Source organism: Symphodus melops (genome assembly GCF_947650265.1).
Source record: "Symphodus melops genome assembly, chromosome: 21".
NCBI classification, from domain to species: domain Eukaryota; kingdom Metazoa; phylum Chordata; class Actinopteri; order Labriformes; family Labridae; genus Symphodus; species Symphodus melops.
The window spans coordinates 11,291,854-11,311,354 of record NC_136711.1 but is presented as its reverse complement, the minus strand read 5'-3'; the positions used below and the strand labels follow the sequence as shown (position 1 = coordinate 11,311,354).

Sequence of the window (19,501 nt, the reverse complement as noted above, 5' to 3'; positions counted from 1 at the left end):
TATGGGCCTTAACGGTCTTCACCTTCTATGTCTTCTACTGCTATCTCACGGGATTCAACTTACTCAAGGTATGTGCTTTTTCTTTATTTTACATCAAAACATGATTTTTCCTTTACTTTAAACTTTATCGAACTACATATTGAGAGTGGAATAAAAGTAAAAAGACAAAAATAATGTGTTTTTGAGCCCTCATAGTGCTATTTCAAACTCTATATGGACTTTAAAGGTTTAAATAACAACCATATATATCTTATACAGAGATATAAAATAAGGGTTCATGCAAATGTGGCAATTAGTTTGACACTCTTTCTAAATAAATAATTCCAATGGTGTACATTTTAAAAGAATTAAGCAATCCCTGAAAATGGATCTATTTGATTTAAAAAAAAGTGTGCACAGCATGAAATGTAAATATTTATTGTGCCAAAAGTAAGTGCTTATTACCACTGTTTTAGAAACATTACATTTACAATACCTTCACTCAGTTTTTGAACATGTTAAGTCATAGTCTAAATGTAGTTATGGATGCAGAAAGATGATCCATAACTACAACGCAGATCCCTGTCTGCTGATTCAGGCATACATTGCCAGTGAAGGGTTGTATCCTCGAAGGTCATAAGAATGACTGTAATTTCAAGGTGAAGAAGACGTTTAATGGCCAAATCACATGTCTTAGGGGTCAAATGTTACGCAGAGAGTGTCACTCAGGTGTCATAAACAAAGTAACTCATTTGTCAAGGAAACCGTAAAATACACTTTATTTTCAATTACATGGACATCTAACATGTTTAAGTGCCCTCACCCCCACCTGGGAGTAATTTAAACCACTTTGGCCTCTTGGACTAAAACAATACATTTTGAACCAAATCAAAGTCCCTAAAAGATTAATGCTGATATAAATTATAATCTATCATTCCGTCTTTTGTTTTTGTTTTTGGCAGGAAGTTGTGGTAGTACAGAGTTTCAGTGCACAAGCGGACAATGCATCGACATAGCTTGGAGATGTGATGGGACTAAAGACTGCACAGATGACTCAGATGAGCTGAACTGTCGTGAGTATTACAACCAATCACAGGGCAGTCACCACAGTAGTTACATGGGGTTTGTGTAAGTCCGAAAATAGAGCCAAAAGCACTTTTGTAATGTGGAAACTCAATGTGTTTCTCTTTGTGGCAGCACCTCAACAATGCACCTCGCAAGAATTTAAGTGCGTGACGAGCGGTGAATGCATCTCTTCGGGATTTGTCTGCGATGGAGAGAACGACTGCGAAGATGGCTCAGATGAACAAAGAACCTGTGGTACGCAGACTAAAACATATGAAACAATTGTCTTCAGGGAAATGTTATACACTCAAACATCTTGACCTGTCCGTGAATAATTCAGATGATTTGTAAAATCTCAATTAATTTATCATGGAAATTCACTCAAAGTGTTTGGCATTTCATTATTTGTTTATCAGCTGCTCATTATTTATATTCAGAAAGAGAGTTAAACCACAAGATGGCCCCATAATCATTGTATAAAACGCATCATTTTTAAACGGAACAAGAAACTTGTTCCATTTAAAAATGCATCGCATTATCTATTCGAAATCATTAAAACCATTACACCAAACGTTAAGAAATTAATCTTTTCTTTTTTCTTTTCTGCAGAAAACAGATGAATTTTAATCCTATAGTTATAGTGTTATTTACAATTTCTTTCTGAATGTAAATGGGGGAAAAAAAATAAATGTAAAAGTCTAACACAGTATGATCAAAACATAACAAGAAGTCACTTAATCCTTTGCTGGTTTAAAATGATGCCCTTCTGGCACATTTCATATTACAAGGGGTATGCCCAATAAAGCCATATCACATTGAAACAAATCCCTCTAAAATGGCTCTTGGTTCAGGTGGACGGACCTGCAGCCCAGACCAGTTCACTTGTCAGGAGGGTCAGTGTATCACCGGCAAATACAGATGTGACCATGTGAAAGACTGCGTGGACAACTCTGATGAGAACAACTGCAGTAAGAGTTTTTCATTTACAAAGATTTGAAAGATTACTTAAAGATGTCAGTCTAATATATAAATCTGTACTTTACTTCTATTTTCTGTAATAATAGCAGGGTTTGATGATGATCATTTTATTTGCTTTGTCATCTGAAAATGTATTATAGGCCTACTTCTACTTGACAAAGTGAGCTTTGAATTTTTTGCAGATTATCCACAGTGCACTGAGAAGACGTGTGCCAATGGGGCCTGTTACAACAATTCCCAGCACTGTAATGGGCTACAGAACTGCAGAGATGGCTCTGATGAATTTAATTGCAGTAAGTTGACATGACCAGTATTTAATTTGAAAAACTGAAACCTGGTGTTTGGTTTGTCATTATAATTTCCTATGCAAAATAGTATTTTTTATATAGTGGGATCAGTAGTAAATGTTTGATTTTTTTGACTGATAGACCATTATATATAAAATTATGGTGAGATGCGCTCCATCAAATCCTTTGCTGCAACCTATATTACCATTTTAATCATCATAAACATATATATATGGATTATAATTATTTTTAGTGATTATGAATTATATTATTATAATTACTATCATTATTATACAATTGGTAGTAGTAGTATCAGCATTATTAGTATTACTGTAGGCCTATGATACTTAATGAGGCTTGACGATACTTATGACACTCTGCTCGCCATCTTTATGTGGTTTTATCTCAGCTAACGTCATAAAAAGCAGTTTTTGAGCAGTAGAATAAACATTTACGTTTTAAAAGAGACATTCACTAACATGTTAGACCTGTGATAGCGGAGCTGTTAGTAATATTAAGTGATATCCGCGGTGTATCCACGTCATTTGCTAAAGTTGGCCTTGTTTTAGCCTCAATGCTAGAGGCTAACACTGAAGTTGAACATATTTTACTCAATACGGCCCTGTTTTCTTTCCTGGCATTTGCAAACAAACTGCAAATTATGAATAGCCTACTGTCTTCAACTCAGCAATAGTATCGTTACGAATATAAAGTCTATTATAAACTATTTCCTGTTTTGCTACGTAAAATTTTAACTTATAATACTTGCTTTGTTCTGAGTCTAGGCTACCTAGAAACTGTTTTTGAACCAGTTGTTTTAAACACCAGTTACTTGTGTTGTATTTTCAGCCACACAGCATTGTCCCATTCACCAGTTTGAGTGCACCAATGGTTACTGTGTTCCACACTCCTTTGTGTGTGACCACTACGATGACTGTGGGGACAGCAGTGATGAACAAGGCTGTGGTAAGGAAGGCAACACTGACACGTTCATCCATGAGGCTGATTTATCTTGTGATTTTAGTACTTATATGTCCACCCTCTAACACATTAGGCTGACAGTGTTATCTTGTAAATAGAATTTCAGTATCACTAATGCAAAATGTATTTAATTGTTGATATTCAGTATTCACACTGTTTATTTTAAAGCCAGATAACAGTCTTTAAACTTTGGCAGTAGACTAGCATAAAAATAAACATAAACAATACATTTGCGTTTTCAGTAACAGTGGGTGGTTATTTCTGTTGAGTAGGATTAAGTTTAGATTTTGGTAATCTGGCAATGAACCAAAAACCATTAAATACTTTACATGTCAAATGTTGGGAATGTTGGAAGTGCAGTCATTCTTGTAGTCACATTTTGTAAAGGATCATTATTCTTGTTATACCTTATTTACCTGTGTTATCTTTTTAAATGATGTACGTTCTGCCATATGCTTTATTGTCATAAAACAATCATAGAGGATTGTCAAATTGTGTGCAGAAACCAAGATAAACATTGTTGTATGTTTGCATTTGTTAGTTTACCAAAGCTGCAGCGGCAGTGAGTTCACATGCTCCAGTGGTCGTTGTATTCCTCAGCGCTGGGTGTGCGACCAGTTTAATGACTGTGGGGACTACAGCGATGAGAGGGGATGTGGTAAGACAATCTATTTGTTGAAGAAGTAGAGAATAAACATATATTTATAAGATTTGACAACGGTTTTAGTTTTATATACTATCCATACAGTAGAGGGTTGTCATTCTAATATGTTAACATGAAGATATATATGGATTGGCTTGGGCACGATTTCGATGCAATGTCAAGGTGACATTTTTCACTGGGTTTTAAAATCCACTCCTCAGTAGTTCAGGTTAAAGTTCATTCTTTGTTTTTTAGATAGTGACTCACGAGGCTGTTACCCTGGGGAGTGGGGATGCCCTGGCTCCACATTATGTATACCCGTCAACAAAGTGTGCGATGGAAAACCTGACTGCCCCGGAGGAACAGATGAGACCAACTCCACTGCACAGCAAACATGCAGTAAGTGACAAATACGTTACCTGTAATTATCTACATTTTCAAGAGAAACCTATGCATATGAGCCCCAAATGAACCACTCAATACTAACAACGGTGGGTTCTTTTTTCTCGTTGTTACATTTATATTCAAAGCAGTTCAGCTTTCTCACAGGGAAATGCTGAACTTAATTCAAGTATAATGGATTGAATGTTTCCTCTGTGAGAGGGATCAGGTCACATGCAGAACACGGCTATAAATGTAGTTGCTAGAGTTTTATATTTTATAGTGTGTAAATGTTTCTCAGAAATCAGCTGTTGGGACAGATACGATCCTGTTAACCTTTTTTTTTTATCACTGCCTTCACACAAACCTAGTTTAAGATTAAGCTTGTTAAGGAGTTTCTGAGCACTGATGGCCTCCAGAAGGACTGAATCATTGCTGTAAAGCTTCTTAATTACTCGCATAGAGGATTTATCAGAAAACACTGTGAAGATGACAAAACCCAAATGTACCCTGCATGTTGATTTATATGTTTGTTTGTTTTTTACTCACAGGCCTGGATCGGTGCTCCAGCTTGAGCTGTGAGTACCTCTGCCATTCTTCCCCTCAGGGAGGTGCTTGCTACTGCCCAGATGGTTTCATCATAGCCAATGATAGTCGTACCTGTGTAGGTGAGTGACAATACATATTTGTTTCTGTAAAAATCCAACCTTACGTGTGGCAATGCTTTAAAAAAAAAAAAAAAAAAACAGCTGTTGAAAGCATAGAAAGTCCCTGATTGCTCCTTTAAATACAAACTGTAGAAAGCGATTTATCAGAAAGCAACTTTGTAAGAAAACTACTTGTTTTTCCAATGTTTCGGAAAGTCTTCAATCGCGAGTTATAGTTCATGGCACTCTGATTGAAAATTAAAACAATCGTACAGCCCCTTCGTTATTTGCTCTTAAATATAAACAGTGACTTCCTTTTCATCATCCAGACTTCGATGACTGTCAGATTTGGGGGATCTGTGACCAACTGTGTGAAGATCGTCCCGGGACACATCACTGTAGCTGTACTAATGGATACTTCCTGGAGCAGGGTCATGTCTGCAAAGCCAATGTGTCAGGTATAAAGAGTCACACAGTAGCTTCATGCAATATGGACATTATGCCCCATAATCTAAAAGGGTTATTCAAAGATGCCTATGACATAAATAAAGACTCACAACATTAAACTGAGTGTGAAGATTCTGGTATGTTGCTCTAAGGAAGAGATTATTAACCAAATTTATCAGAGAAACATTTTATAAATATTTATTTATTTTCACAATCACTTTTACACTGCATGGCACATTCACCTATTTACTCCACATTCATACACTGATAGTAGAGACTGCTACGTAAAGTCCCCATCAGTAAAACTAAACCATTAGCACATATTTCATACAACGCTGAAGTAGCTGTGGGAGTAATTCGGGGGTCAGTGTCTTGCCCAAGGAGAGTTCAACATGTGACTGTCCAATCCGGGATCTTCCGGTTGAGAGAAGACCGACTCTACTACTGAGCCACAGTGTTCTTTTTTTTTTTTTTTTCAAAGATTCATACTTTAGTCGTGCCACACTTTGAATTTTTACCATGTCATGTTACAGCTGCAAATTAGAACAAACTGGGCCAACACAACACACTCGTAGTCCAGTATTTGTGTTTTTTAATTAGAAGAAGAAAAAAGAAGCTTAGATTGAGAGCAAAGATCAGGTGCAACAGGTGTATGGTTTTAAGTCCCCTCGTGTTTGTTTTTCAGTGGTAAAGGGACTAAATGAGTCTTTATGGGTTTGAGTCTATAACACTGTAAAATACTAAAAACTCAAAGGGGGGAATATTCAATCAAGTTAATGTAACTTGAACTCTATGAAATTCAGCGTTCTGCTTTGTGTGTTTTTTTTCCAGGTGGATTGCCTCAGCTCATTTTCACAAATGGTGGAGATGTGATGATTGGTGACATTCACGGGCGTTTTGTCAGAACTCTAGTGCCGTCGCAGGGAAGAGGTTATTCTGTCGGGGTTGCGTACCTCCTGCACAGCGATATAGTCTTCTGGAGTGACACATATACAAAAAAGGTTAGTCAGGATCATTGATCATTGGACGATTGGAGTCATTTATGGGGACGGTTTGTTTCACTTTACCACCTAGAAGAAAAGCAAAGGTGTCTAATGTGCTTTTTTTCCCCAAAGATTTAAAAGTGTCAATTTAATCAGGAAGGAAGTCCGTTTTAAAACTCATTCTTTTTCCAGGTTTACTCTGCAAACTTCAACGGGGATAACATTAAGGAGGTACTGACTACTGCGGTGCACAATGTCCAGAACCTGGCAGTGGACTGGATAAACTTCAAACTGTATGTCCTCGAAGCCATGGTGGAGCGCATTGACATGTGCGATTTAGATGGAGGCAATCGGGTCACACTGGTGGCTGAAAACCTGCAGACTCCTCATGGGCTGGTCCTGGATCCAACAGTGGGGTGGGTTTGACTGTTTAAACGATGTGAACAGTTGTAAAGAATTAGCCATCCCTGTGTGGGACGCAGTTGATATTATCTGATTGAGATGACAACTGTCTGCATGTAACTTTGTCTGTATAAAGTATGTAAGAATATGTGCAGTTTCAACCAAATTCTGTAATATTTCAGATCTTAAAAATGGTAAAAACAAAAACTATGCGATATGTTGGCAGATGGAAATCTGGCCTAAAGTTAGATTTCATTTATGGTAACAAATAGTTAATTGGGATATTCACAGCAGCCCTGAAAGTCTAAGACAATTAAAATGGTAATCAAAAAATCAGAAGCAATGCATGCGAGAAGAATAACTAATTAACAACAGCTATGATAATAACAAACTCAGAGATTATATATAAACATAAACATTATGTAACTTTTACTTAAAAAAAAAATTATATTTTTATCTTTTCTGAAGATCAATTCTACCAAAAGTGTCGACCTGACCCAGCATCTTTTGACTTATTGTTTCTGTCTGTCTGTTTGCAGCTACATGTTTTTCACCGACATGGGCGTTGGGAGTGAGCAGATGAAGCTTGAACGGGCCTTCATGGACGGCAGCAATCGTCATGAGCTGGTAAAGAGCAGACTTGGCATTCCGACAGGAATCACTCTTGATATCGTCACACAGAGGGTCTACTGGTCTGACAGCCACTTCGACACAGTGGAGACTGTCACCTACAATGGTTTAGACAGGTAAGATGAAGATGTGGTCAGGCTTTGAATATTTCTTATTCATTATTATTCATTAAAACAACGATTGCAATCATATTACATCCTAACAGAGTGAGTAGCATACAGCTGTTTAATAAAAGTACATTTTTTAATGTATCAGACGGGAACTTGCTAAAGTGTATCAAAACATCTCCAAATCCTATCAGAAAACACAAGGCTTCCATGTTGTGCTGTTCTTGATACCTTTACTGAAGTGTTGATAATAAACAGGAAAATAGTTCTTAATGGTGGGACCCAGGCGCCACATCCTTTCGGAATTGCTGTGTTCGAAAACCATGTATTCTTCACTGACTGGACCAAGATGGGTGTGATTAGAGCCAACCGCTTTAATGGCAGCAACCCGGCGCTCCTCTATCGTACAGCCAAGCGACCGGGCCATGTTGTCATCTCACATCCAGTCCTACAACCTGTCGGTAAGGAGACTTCCAGAGGCGCCCGCTCAGAAAGATCATTTTTATTTTTTACAAGAAAGTGCAACAGTCTTGTCTTTTCTGTATCTCCTCTATCATGTCCCGTCAGTGATGAACCCTTGCGGCAGACACAACGGAGGTTGTCATCAGATTTGTGTCTTGACTCACCGCTCAGAAAACGATGGTTTGGGCTACCGATGCAAGTGTCGTCATGGTTACGACTTGCATTCTGATGATCGTAGCTGCTTTAGTGAGTTTTCATCGTTTGAGGGCTCACCTCATTTTCTTTATTTATATATTTATGTAACATTTTATTCATACAGTTTATTCCTTGATAATGTTGTATTTGACCCTATTTGGTTGTTTGACACATTAGTGATGGAGGGATTATGTGTTACCTTTCTGTCGGCTCATTTTCACATAAAATATTCAGTTAGGATATAAAACCTTCAGTTTGCATTGAGAGGAGTCTTTTTAGCGCACAGCACTGAACACCTTCCCCTGTGGTCACGGGGGGAGGGTGTTCAGGAAGTATTTTAACCACTACTGTTTGAACAGAGCTGAAGGACTACCTGCTGCTGGCGACCTCTCTGGGGGTTCGAGGAATTCCACTGAATATATCCTTCCAGGAGGACGTCACTCTGCCTCTCTCAGGGCTCGCGACGTCTTTCTCCGGCTCTGCTGTGGAGTTTGATGGCAACGAGGAAGCAATTTTCTACAACGACAGGTCCAGAGGCCTACTCTACAAGTCCAACCTCAACGGCACTGGTGAGTCTTCATCACGTTAGTAGTATAGCGCGATCATGTGCAGACGAAAAGATGCTGAAAAAATACATGTTTTTAGTACGTTTGTTGGTAAAAATGTTGAACTGAATGAAGTTGGCATGGCTTTATCTCTGTGTTACAAACCTTTCTATGCACTCTCAGTCCAACAGATTTTGTCAGGCTACAGAGTGGGAACGGTTGACGCCATGGCTTATGACTGGACCTCCAAAGTCTTGTTCTGGACCACAAGCACCTACAAGTCGGTGGTGGCCTTCCGAGTCACAGACAAGTCCAGACGGGACATAGTGACAGGACTGAGAAACCCGAAAGGAATTGCAGTGAGCCCCGGTGCTGGGTGAGTGCTCAGATTGAGCAGATTTAAATACCAGAGAGTAAAAACAGCAAATTCAACGGTTTCACAGTCCTATAATGTCCGTGCAGATGTGACATAAATTGATAGTTTTTAGTAATAGTTTTCAAACTGGTCTTAATAACTGGTATGTACAGACTGATACATTTGACCTACACTGAACAGATCTGTGCTTCTGTGTGTTTCATTCATTGTTGATCCACAGTTACTTGTTTTGGTCTGACTGGTACCGGCCTGCGGTCATCATGAGAGGATTCACCGATGGCAGCAATGCTGTTCCTCTGGTCAACACAACACTGGGGTGGCCTTATGGACTTGCTGTTGATTATGTGTAAGAACAAGAAGCAACAAACGTTGACAACTTCAACGTCATAAAAAAGACTAGAAACACGTATGTTCTTTCTTATCTTTGTCATTGGTCCTTATCAGGATGGACCGGCTGTACTGGGTAGACTCCCAGTTGGACCAGATTGGTCACATTGACTTTGAAGGATATGACAGAAAGACATTTTCTAACATTGGCCAGATCACCCAACCATACTCTCTGACAGTGTATTCAGGTGGGTTTCATGCTCTCTCATTTCACCTCTCATCTATACAATCACACTGTGCACTATTTACGTTCATGATCACCTTGAACACAATCACAAACACAGTTTCATATGAACCAAAGTGAGTGAAATAAAAGCTCTATGTAATAGACAGTGCTTTACAGTACAACAGGTCATTAAAGGGAGACCTGACCAAGTTAGTACACATTTACAAAGACAATTACTACACGACTTGTGGACTGCGATATTTCAAAAACAGGCAAGGTACCTGCCTTTGCATCCTCCAGTTTGTAATAACCCTGCTCGTGGTTCATGGCAAACGACTGAAGGAGTCAGAAGTTTACCAAAGAAAATAATTACATTTCCTTTAAACCGAGTTAACTAAATTGATGCACTTTCCTACATTATTTTTTTTTTGCTAAAAGAATCCAGCTGTGTGTAGTACCTTTGTTTCTTTGTTCTTGTTAACTCATGAAGAATATTTTAAAAGCCTGTGCACTTGAATTCCTTTACCTTGCATAGATTTTCTCACGTTTCTTTTTCTTGACCTTTTTTTCCTTGCGCACATTTAACTGTTGCACACCATACACATTGATCAGCTCCTTTTTCTGTTTTTCGGTCTAATATTGAGGCTGAACTGTCTCTGTCATGTTTTTAGACTTTCTGTATGTGGCTGACACAAGGATCAGAGGCATATTTGAGATGAGGAAGAGGGACGGAGGAGGAAACATCATGATCAGAAAAGGAATCAACGGCATTATGAATCTCAAGGCCTACACAGCTGACCTCCACAGCAGTAAGTCTACTCACAGGGAGGCTGCAAATAGATGTCGCCTATTACAACTTGCAGTGTCGGAGTGATAGCTAAGCATTTTTTAAACCAATAAATAACTCAGAAACACACTAACTGCTTCTTTTCTATCCTCCTGATAGCATTTACTAGCCGATGCAATGCTGTGCCCAATGGCCACTGCAGCCACTTCTGTTTTCCCACTCCATCTTTCAATCGAGTGTGTGGCTGTCCGTACGGCATGAAACTCGATTCCAATAACATGGACTGCATCAAAGATGACTCGGTTACCCCTCCACCTGGCAACATCTGTGGAGACTTTTCCTTCGAGTGTGACGAAGGCCGCTGCAGACCAAACTCCTACCGCTGTGATGGGATTGTTGATTGCGTGGATCAGACTGATGAGTCCAACTGCACCGATACAGGTGAACATGTGAACGAAATGTGTGTTTGACACGAGGTGGAAGGTGACTTTGTTGAGCAAATCCTTTTATTCCTCCCTCTCCCTTCCTCGTGTGCATTAACTAGGAGCGACCTGCTCTCCTCGGGCGTTCACCTGCGACAACAAACGCTGCATCCTGACCAGTTGGCGCTGCGACGGCATGGACGACTGCGGCGACGGGTCCGACGAAGTGAACTGCCCCACACGCCGCCCGCCTAACACCTGTGCCGCAAATTACTTCACCTGCGACAACTCCAGGTGCATCTCTACCACATGGCTGTGTGACGGGGACAACGACTGCGGCGACGGCTCTGACGAACACAACTGCAGTAAGTATGACGTGTGCGTCCCCTTTCAGCTCAGTCACCTCACTTAGATATACTCCAAAAATTCATGTTTTTTTTAAAAATGTGATTTACTGTCACTAATAAAAAGGGCTGGATCTGTGATTGACAGATTCAACCATCACTACGTGCCCTCCAAACTACTACCTGTGTCCCAACCACCGCTGCATCCACAGCTCCTACATCTGTGATGGAGACCAGGACTGCCTGGATGGATCAGATGAGGCAAACTGTGGTAGGAATCACTGGAACTTCACACTGAAATAACTAAAGAACAAAACTAGCCTATTTCTGTAATTTTTTATCCTTCATAAGACCTGTTTTTTCCCTGTTGTAATACAATACAGAGCTCATTTAATTTCTTGACATAAGAGATTGATCTTTTTTGCCTGCTGTATGGGCAGCTATTTAAAAAATTACAAACAGTTAAGACATCATTATTTGCTTGGTAATCTTGAGGTGAATATGGCTTACAATAAAACAATTACAATAATATTTTTTTTCTTTGCTAGAAATTGCACTAATAGCAAAGACTGTATATAAACGAATGTTGTCTCATGACTTCACCTGCTGATTTCTGAAGCAGACTTAGAGCCCATCCATAGCGGTCGACTTACTGTAAATGCTTTCTCAAGCTAACTTTAAGTCAGCCTAAAGTTACAGAGAGAAGGAACCTTGAGCCTTCTGCCATAGAGCTTTTTTTTCCCTCCATTTTTGAATAGACGTATCTTTGTATTTATTTTCAGGTTACCACTTCAAAGTTGACAAATTTCTGTTTAATATTAATTAAGATGAGAAAACCTCCTTATTGAGTCAAAAAGACAATTTTTGTACATGAAATACCTTAGTTGCAGTAGCATGCCGTTTCATTTGTTTCTGCGTGCATGTATTTTACCTCTAACTGATATTTTTTTCTTTTTTTTTTGCCACAAGAGTTTCACTGCGCCTCTTATGAGTTTGCCTGTGCCAGTGGCGACCAGTGTGTCAGTACTAGATACCAGTGTGACGGCGTGTTTGACTGCAGGGACCATTCTGATGAACGAGACTGTCGTAAGCACCAAACACAGCGTTCAAAAAAACATATATCATCTAATCATTATTTTATAGTCATCAATTAAAGATACAATGTCAATTTTGTCCGTACTGATGTAAAAATTCTATCCATCCATTCATCCATCCATCCATCCATCATGTCTGTGGCCCCTCCAGCCACTCGAGGTCCAGGCCTCTGCCACGACGACGAGTTCCAGTGCCAGACCGACGGCTTCTGCATACCAGACGAGTGGGAGTGTGACGGACATCCAGACTGTGAGGACGGGTCCGATGAACACAACTCCTGCGCTCCTGTAACCTGCAGGTCGAACTACTTCCAGTGCACCAACAAGATGTGCATCCCCACGAGCTGGGTATGTGACGGCGACAACGATTGCAGGGACAATAGTGATGAGCAGGACTGTCCCACCCCTCCATTCAGTTGTCCGTCTGGACAGTGGCTCTGCCCCACTGACCAGGTGTGCATCGACCTTGACAAAGTGTGTAACGGCCAGAGGGACTGCCCCAATGGAGCGGATGAGTCACCTCTCTGCAGTGAGTTTTAAAAATGTCCTGTATGTTTTATTGAAAAGGTTGAACCTAAAAAGCAAATCAAATGGAGTAAACTTACTGCAACACAATACACATAACAAGCACTCTTTCATTGTTGTAAAAGTCTCAAAAACCCCATAAAGGACTGCAGAAAGTATGCTGTAAGAGAATAATGACAAACTAAAAAGTTGAGTGCGATACAGCATGACAATATGAACAAGCTGTCATTAAATATCTTATAGACCAGGATGACTGTGTGCTGAACAACGGAGGCTGCAGTTTCGCCTGCATCCAAGGACCGTTCGGCGCTCAGTGCATCTGTCCGGCCGGATATCAGCTCCTCAACGACTCGAAGACCTGTGAAGACATCAACGAGTGTCTGATCCCGGGATTCTGCAGCCAGCAGTGCTTCAACGAGAGGGGAACCTTCCGGTGTTACTGCACGCATGGTTATGTCCTGGAGCCTGACAGGCGCACGTGCAAAGCTACAGGTAAGAATATGAATATGTAGAAATAGCTTTTTCCAAAATATTCTTGGTGTTCTTTATTGGATGTATGTAGTCATTTTACTTTGTGATACAAAAAGAAAGAAGAAAAGAATGACTTCTGTAGACAGATTTTGTAAGATTAAGTGTGATCACTCATTTTTATGGGGATGTAAGCCGGAAACAAGGTGTTTGTTTTTTTTTCTGCCCGTAGACCAACTAGCAGCTGTGCTCCTGGTTTCCAAGCGTAGCCAGATCATGGCCAACCGCATCAACACAAAACCACCACAAATTCGTCCGGTGATCAGCGGTTCAAGTATCGTGACCGTAGACTTTGATCGCATAACTTCCAGAATCTACTGGGCTGATTCGTCGCAGAAGAAGATATGGAGCTCCTTTCAGAATGGCACTGACAGACGAGAAGTAAGAGAACGACCGCGGATGCATTATAGCAAAAATATTTCAACCACTGTTCATAGAATGTGAAAGGTTACATTTGTAAAGGCTGTTCAGGTACACAAACAACAACATGAAGTAAACTGAGCTGTGTCTCCAGGTGTTCTCCTCTGGACTGATGGTACCAGAGAGTATAGCTGTGGACTGGGTGGGGCGGAACCTTTACTGGACCGACTCTGTCATGGAGAACATCGAGGTCTCAACGCTGGATGGTCGCTTTCGGAAAGTTCTCCTCTCCAAGAACGTAACCAGCCCACGTGGACTGGTGTTGGACCCTCGTAACTAGTGAGTTGAGATATTGATTAGGGTCTTCAAATCAGATATTACAATGGGTTTATTTGTTACGTCTTGCAACATTCTCTTTAAAACAAACCTGTTGACGATCTTCTCGTTCTTCCTCCAAGCACCAACCTGATGTTTTGGTCCGACTGGGGTCAGAACCCCCGGATTGAACGGGCAGACATGGACGGCAAAGTGAGAAAAGTCATCGTCAGCACTAAGGTCTACTGGCCAAACGGCCTGGCCCTGGACTACGCCACGCGCAGGGTCTACTTTGCTGATGCCTACCTCAAATATATAGACTACTGTGACTATGAGGGCAACAACCGCCATCAGGTCATGGCAAGTGACATGGTAGGTTTGGTTTGATGATTCGGTTATTTTTTTCAAAACAAAGAGGCGGTGATGAACACAAACTGGAAATGAAGAATACAGCAAAGGCTGATAGAAGTGTCACAGGATGTATCAGAATCATTACTCACATTTGCAGATTAAGGGAATTTTAACTCCTGTCCAAAGTCTTGTTTATGCTAAATTAGTTTCCCTGTCATGGATCTTAATGAAAAATACAAGATTTGAGAGATTGTTTAACTCCCCCTGCCTTGTAACAGGGATACTTGGTGAGTTAGAGGGAGTATATTGATAGCAATGGGTGTAAGTGTGTATATATAAGACATGAAAATGGACCTAAAATACACATCTTAGCTTAAGATATAACCTTTCTTTGGATTTTAAATTATAAAAAACCTAAACACGCTCACTTGAAAACCCCAGGTTCTCCAGCACCCACACGGTATGACCATCTTCGAGGACAGCATCTACTGGTCGGAGCGCTACACCAGCAAGGTGATGAAGACCAACAAGTTCCACGGAGGCAACATCACCACTCTGATGAACAATGTGTACCAGCCCATGGGCATCGTGATGGACCATCCCATCAAACAGCCAGCAGGTCCTTTCACGGCAAATGTTACTTGTACATGTGTGGTTTTCTGAAGATATCAGTGTTGTACGCTGATGGAATTTTAGTCAAGCAAATGCATGCATTGTGTGTAATCAGTGACAGTTTAAACTGAACATTTTAGAATTCACCATATGAATGACAAATGTTGTCTGAGATATTATAAAAAGATGGCTGCAGAAAATGGTCGCTATGCTAACACATTGTTTCATATCAAGTGTGATGAGGGTAACAAAACTGCACTTTGGTTTTGTGTTTAGCTATAAACCCCTGCAGGGAGCACCTGTGCACTCAGCTGTGCCTGCTGGCAGGTCTGAGGCCTCGGTATTACACCTGCCACTGTCAGTCTGGCTGGAAGCTGGATGCCGACAAGCGCACATGTATCAAAGGTCTGAATCTATTCTACACACCTGTATTCACAGAAGTCAAACATGTTAAAAGCTCGAGCACATAAAACTCAATGGAATTCTGGCAAATAAGTCAGTAACCTGTTTATGATCCTGTGAACCTTTATTCTAGATGAGACTCCTTTCATGATGGTGGTAAGGAACTCAGTGATTTTTGGCATTCCTCTGGACCCTGCTGACCCTTCCAACAATGCAATGGCCCCTGTGTCTGGCATCAGCCAGGGGAGGGATATTGACTTCGATGACCAAGAGCAGCTGGTGTATTGGGTGCAAAGCAGTGTGAGTGGAGGCCTGAAGTTAAACCTTCGAAGCAGTGTTTTATGATCATGTTCATTACGTTCATTGACGCTCGTTGTGACGCATGGTCTCTAATTTTGCTTGAACATCAGGGGTCTATATGGCAAGTGAAAACGAGTGGTACCAACAGGTCTGAGTTTGCTCCAGCTGCTTTCATGGGCTCCCCGTCTGGTCTGGCTTTTGATTGGATTAGCCGGATAATGTACTACACCAATCCAACTGGTAAATCCATAGAGGTAAGCACAGCTAAGGCTAGCCTCAGATGAATAGACTAAATACATACATAAAACTGAAGGTAAACTTTTGTGAATCTGAGTTCATATGAATTTTCTTTAAGTGTTAAATGTTGTTTTCTTTGTTTGTAATTCTTATTTCATCATAGATGTTCTTAAACTTTACCTGCATGTTTTTGTCAGTGCATTTTGTCAAATATATCATGTATTTTCTTTGGTTGTGTTGTCATCACGCATCTTCACTTAATCAAACATTACACTGGACCTAGGTTATCCGTGTGGACGGAAACCAGCACTACAGAAAGACCCTCATCACCTCCAACGGTAAACCAGAGGGGGCCGGAGAGCCTTTTGGAATAACTGTGGATCCCGCTCGAGGGTAAAGCATTTTCTCTTGGCTGAAAGAAAAAAAACAATGAAGTTTTATTGTTGTGCTACTTAAAATGAGTCACATGGGAAACCAATAAATAGCCTATTTCTGTGTACTGCTGTAAATATTGATCGAACGCTCATCCCGATCTCTGTTTTTAATTAGCAAACAGATATAAGTTGGTTGACAAAAACACCGTTGTTTAACTGTTTAAAGAACTACCATGTAATTGCAAATTATATAAGAACCCTACTAAAACTAATGAACAGTTTAATGCTACACAGGAAGATTTGTGTGCTCATAAATGATCCTTGTTTGGACAGAAGCATTTTTACCAATAAACAGTTTTACACCAATACAATTCATTTATGCAAATGATTCACTGTCCTTTCACAGCAAACTGTTTTGGACAGACAAGGGGTCCGACAATGGAGTTCCTCCGAAGGTTGGCAGCGCTGACATGGATGGAGGAAACCTGAGGAACCTGTACACCGGCAACCTGGCTAACATAGGCTACATCACTGCTGACATTTCTACCAGGAAACTGTACTGGGGCGTGGCGGGCTCAGGGCTGGTACGTACTGGATAAATATCAATAATCAATATATATTTGTTTGTCTTTGTCCTTTAAATACTTATCAAAGTAAAATAAACAATACGTTAAATCCACCTAAATAACTTTCTGATAGTTTTTTTTCTTCCAGGTTCTGATTGAACTCTTCCTCTCTCTTATTCCCCCAGATTGAAAGTGGCACCATGGATGGAGTAAGCCGGGTGACAGTTGTGAGTGGCCTGTCCCACCCATGGGGGCTGACAATCCACCAGAACCACCTCTACTATACTGATGTGGACTACGAGGTCATTGAGAGGGTGGACAAGGAAAACGGTGCCAATATGGTCTTGATGAGGAGCAGCATGTCTGGGCTGCGTGCCCTCAAAGTGCACGCCAGAGACAGTATGTGGAGTCTTTTTTCAGAGATTTTCTGTCCTTGAGCTTTGTTTTGTTTTCACTCAGACTTTTACATTATGCAGCAGGTAATTACTGCCAGTGAGTAAGCGAGTAGGTGTTCAAGGACAGCAAACGGCAGGACTAAGCACCACTTGTTTTTCATTATTTGAATTAAGCTTTTGTGGTGAATAGGCTGTCTTCCCTCCTTTTATCCTTTTTCAGAAAAGAAAAAAAAAATCATCTGCAACTTTTTGAAAATGTTCCCATGGTTACATCTCATCGATGCTAAAAAGCTAATTTCAACCATTGTTATGAAAAGAGGAATTAAAACCTTTGAATGCTCAGTGATGAACATCTTTGCATAACAGTGCAATTTTAAATATATAAAAAAAAGCATCCCAATGATAAAAATCTTGACATAAAACAAGAGAAATTAAGACAGAAATGTAGGTAATTTAAACGTTTTTTGTGTAGGTTTTCTAATGGTTCAGGAGATAAGACAAAAATGAAAGCTCTTGCCTCCTGGCATTGCTTCACTATTTCTTCCTAATTAAAGCAGACATTTTTTCCATTTAACATGCACAACAATAACACAAAGATCTTTTTCTTCAACCCTCAGAGAGTCAGTTAAAAATCTGAGGAAAAACTTTCCCACAGTCGGGACTGCATAACAAAAAATGTTTATCTGAGGCGCTAAGTGACAAGATTCAGCTAGAAAAATGTTGAGAAAAATGCTGCTACTTGTACATGTTAGTGGCTCAATAGGCTGGCACAGGATCTATTGAAAATGTATCATCATGGTGTGATGAGTCCTCGTGAAAAGAAAAGTTTTGCATTCATGCACCACAGAGATCAGCTGTACAACTATAAAGACAATTCAGTCTTTTAAAATACATTTATATAACATTACACAGAGACGGATCATAAAGTGTTGATATTTCAGTGTGTGTGCTTCCTTTGATTCACTCAGTCCAGTGTGATTTCAGGGAGAGCGAGGCTCATATCATCCAGTCTTGATCACCTCCATAACTCTGTTTCTGTCTTTCGTCAGACTCAGCAGGGACCACCAATGCCTGCAGCTCCAACAACGGGGGCTGTCCCCACCTCTGCCTGCCCAAACCCGACAATCAGAAGACGTGTGCTTGCACCACAGGTTTTCAACCTTCTCAAGACGGCACCCGCTGTGAACAGTTTGAGTCCTATGCAATCATCTCCACTCCCAAGTACATCCGCGGCTTCCACATAAACAGCTCAGACCACTCCGAGGCTATGGTGCCTGTCGGGGGATGTATGTAGGCTCCATACTATTCATGATCGTAATGTGAATGTTGAGCAGCCTTTCTCCACATTATTTACTGAAAATATCAACTTCTTCTTTGATCTCTTCCAGCTTCCACTTATAAGGGAAAATTGGACCTCCATATCCCATCAGGCTTTGTGTACTGGACTGACAACAGCACCTCCTCCTCGTACAAGGGCATCTTCAGGGCCAAAACAGATGGAGGGTACTACAGCCGTATCATCAACACAGGTGTTGGGAGAAGAGGCATTCAGGGCTTCGCTGTAGACTGGATTGCAGGTGTGGAGTCAATCTGTCAATCATTTTTTATCAGCATTGATTCAACATCTTACCTAAAAATGAGATCACAGGATAATGGCTTCCCTGAAATAATTAAAGATCCGCTTTCTTGTCTTTCACATCCTTTTATTCACTCCTTAGGTAACTTATACTTCACTAATGCCTTTGAGAGTGAGACCTTCCTGGAGGTTCTTGCCATCAACACCACCTACAGAATGATTCTCCTCAAGTCCACTGAGGACCAGCCCCGTGACGTGGCCGTCAGCCCCAAGCTTCGATATCTCTTCTGGACTGATGGTGGCCAAACGCCCAAGATTGAACGTGCCCTGCTGGATGGCACCAACCGCACTGTGTTGGCATCAGGAAGCCTTGCATCCCCTCGTGGCCTCACTATCGATTATACCAACGATTTTCTCTACTGGACCGATGATGTGCTGGATATGATCTCCAGGATGGCTCCAGACGGCACACAGAGGCAGATCATCCGGTATGGGAGCCGGTATCCGTCTCCTATGGGCATGGCTATATTTGGAAGATACATGCTGTGGGTGGATAACAAGCTCGGGAAGCTCTTCCAGGCCAGCAAGGACCCAAACAATTCTGACCAGCCTGAGGTGAGAGTCCTTTTCACAGTTGGAGCTCTCATGTGAC

The 19,501-nt window shown here is 40.8% G+C and overlaps 1 protein-coding gene across 1 annotated transcript in view; it reads left to right on the top strand.

Annotated features, from left to right (window-relative positions):
• lrp2b (low density lipoprotein receptor-related protein 2b) overlaps nt 1-19,501 on the top strand; it is a 39,836-nt gene continuing 20,335 nt past the window's right edge. The window contains exons 1-39 of the mRNA XM_079372583.1: nt 1-68; nt 942-1,052; nt 1,177-1,299; nt 1,896-2,012; nt 2,205-2,315; nt 3,159-3,275; nt 3,832-3,948; nt 4,189-4,332; nt 4,866-4,982; nt 5,291-5,419; nt 6,240-6,409; nt 6,584-6,807; nt 7,333-7,539; nt 7,789-7,991; nt 8,098-8,238; nt 8,547-8,756; nt 8,916-9,108; nt 9,329-9,454; nt 9,553-9,683; nt 10,333-10,470; nt 10,608-10,889; nt 10,993-11,235; nt 11,363-11,485; nt 12,184-12,300; nt 12,460-12,837; nt 13,077-13,325; nt 13,534-13,742; nt 13,876-14,060; nt 14,180-14,408; nt 14,829-15,006; nt 15,276-15,404; nt 15,535-15,701; nt 15,812-15,955; nt 16,222-16,331; nt 16,719-16,896; nt 17,064-17,277; nt 18,323-18,559; nt 18,662-18,850; nt 18,992-19,464. Coding sequence (XP_079228709.1) covers nt 2-68; nt 942-1,052; nt 1,177-1,299; nt 1,896-2,012; nt 2,205-2,315; nt 3,159-3,275; nt 3,832-3,948; nt 4,189-4,332; nt 4,866-4,982; nt 5,291-5,419; nt 6,240-6,409; nt 6,584-6,807; nt 7,333-7,539; nt 7,789-7,991; nt 8,098-8,238; nt 8,547-8,756; nt 8,916-9,108; nt 9,329-9,454; nt 9,553-9,683; nt 10,333-10,470; nt 10,608-10,889; nt 10,993-11,235; nt 11,363-11,485; nt 12,184-12,300; nt 12,460-12,837; nt 13,077-13,325; nt 13,534-13,742; nt 13,876-14,060; nt 14,180-14,408; nt 14,829-15,006; nt 15,276-15,404; nt 15,535-15,701; nt 15,812-15,955; nt 16,222-16,331; nt 16,719-16,896; nt 17,064-17,277; nt 18,323-18,559; nt 18,662-18,850; nt 18,992-19,464 — 6,930 coding nt within the window. The 5' untranslated portion in view covers nt 1. The remainder of the gene's footprint in view (nt 69-941; nt 1,053-1,176; nt 1,300-1,895; nt 2,013-2,204; nt 2,316-3,158; nt 3,276-3,831; nt 3,949-4,188; nt 4,333-4,865; nt 4,983-5,290; nt 5,420-6,239; nt 6,410-6,583; nt 6,808-7,332; nt 7,540-7,788; nt 7,992-8,097; nt 8,239-8,546; nt 8,757-8,915; nt 9,109-9,328; nt 9,455-9,552; nt 9,684-10,332; nt 10,471-10,607; nt 10,890-10,992; nt 11,236-11,362; nt 11,486-12,183; nt 12,301-12,459; nt 12,838-13,076; nt 13,326-13,533; nt 13,743-13,875; nt 14,061-14,179; nt 14,409-14,828; nt 15,007-15,275; nt 15,405-15,534; nt 15,702-15,811; nt 15,956-16,221; nt 16,332-16,718; nt 16,897-17,063; nt 17,278-18,322; nt 18,560-18,661; nt 18,851-18,991; nt 19,465-19,501) is intronic.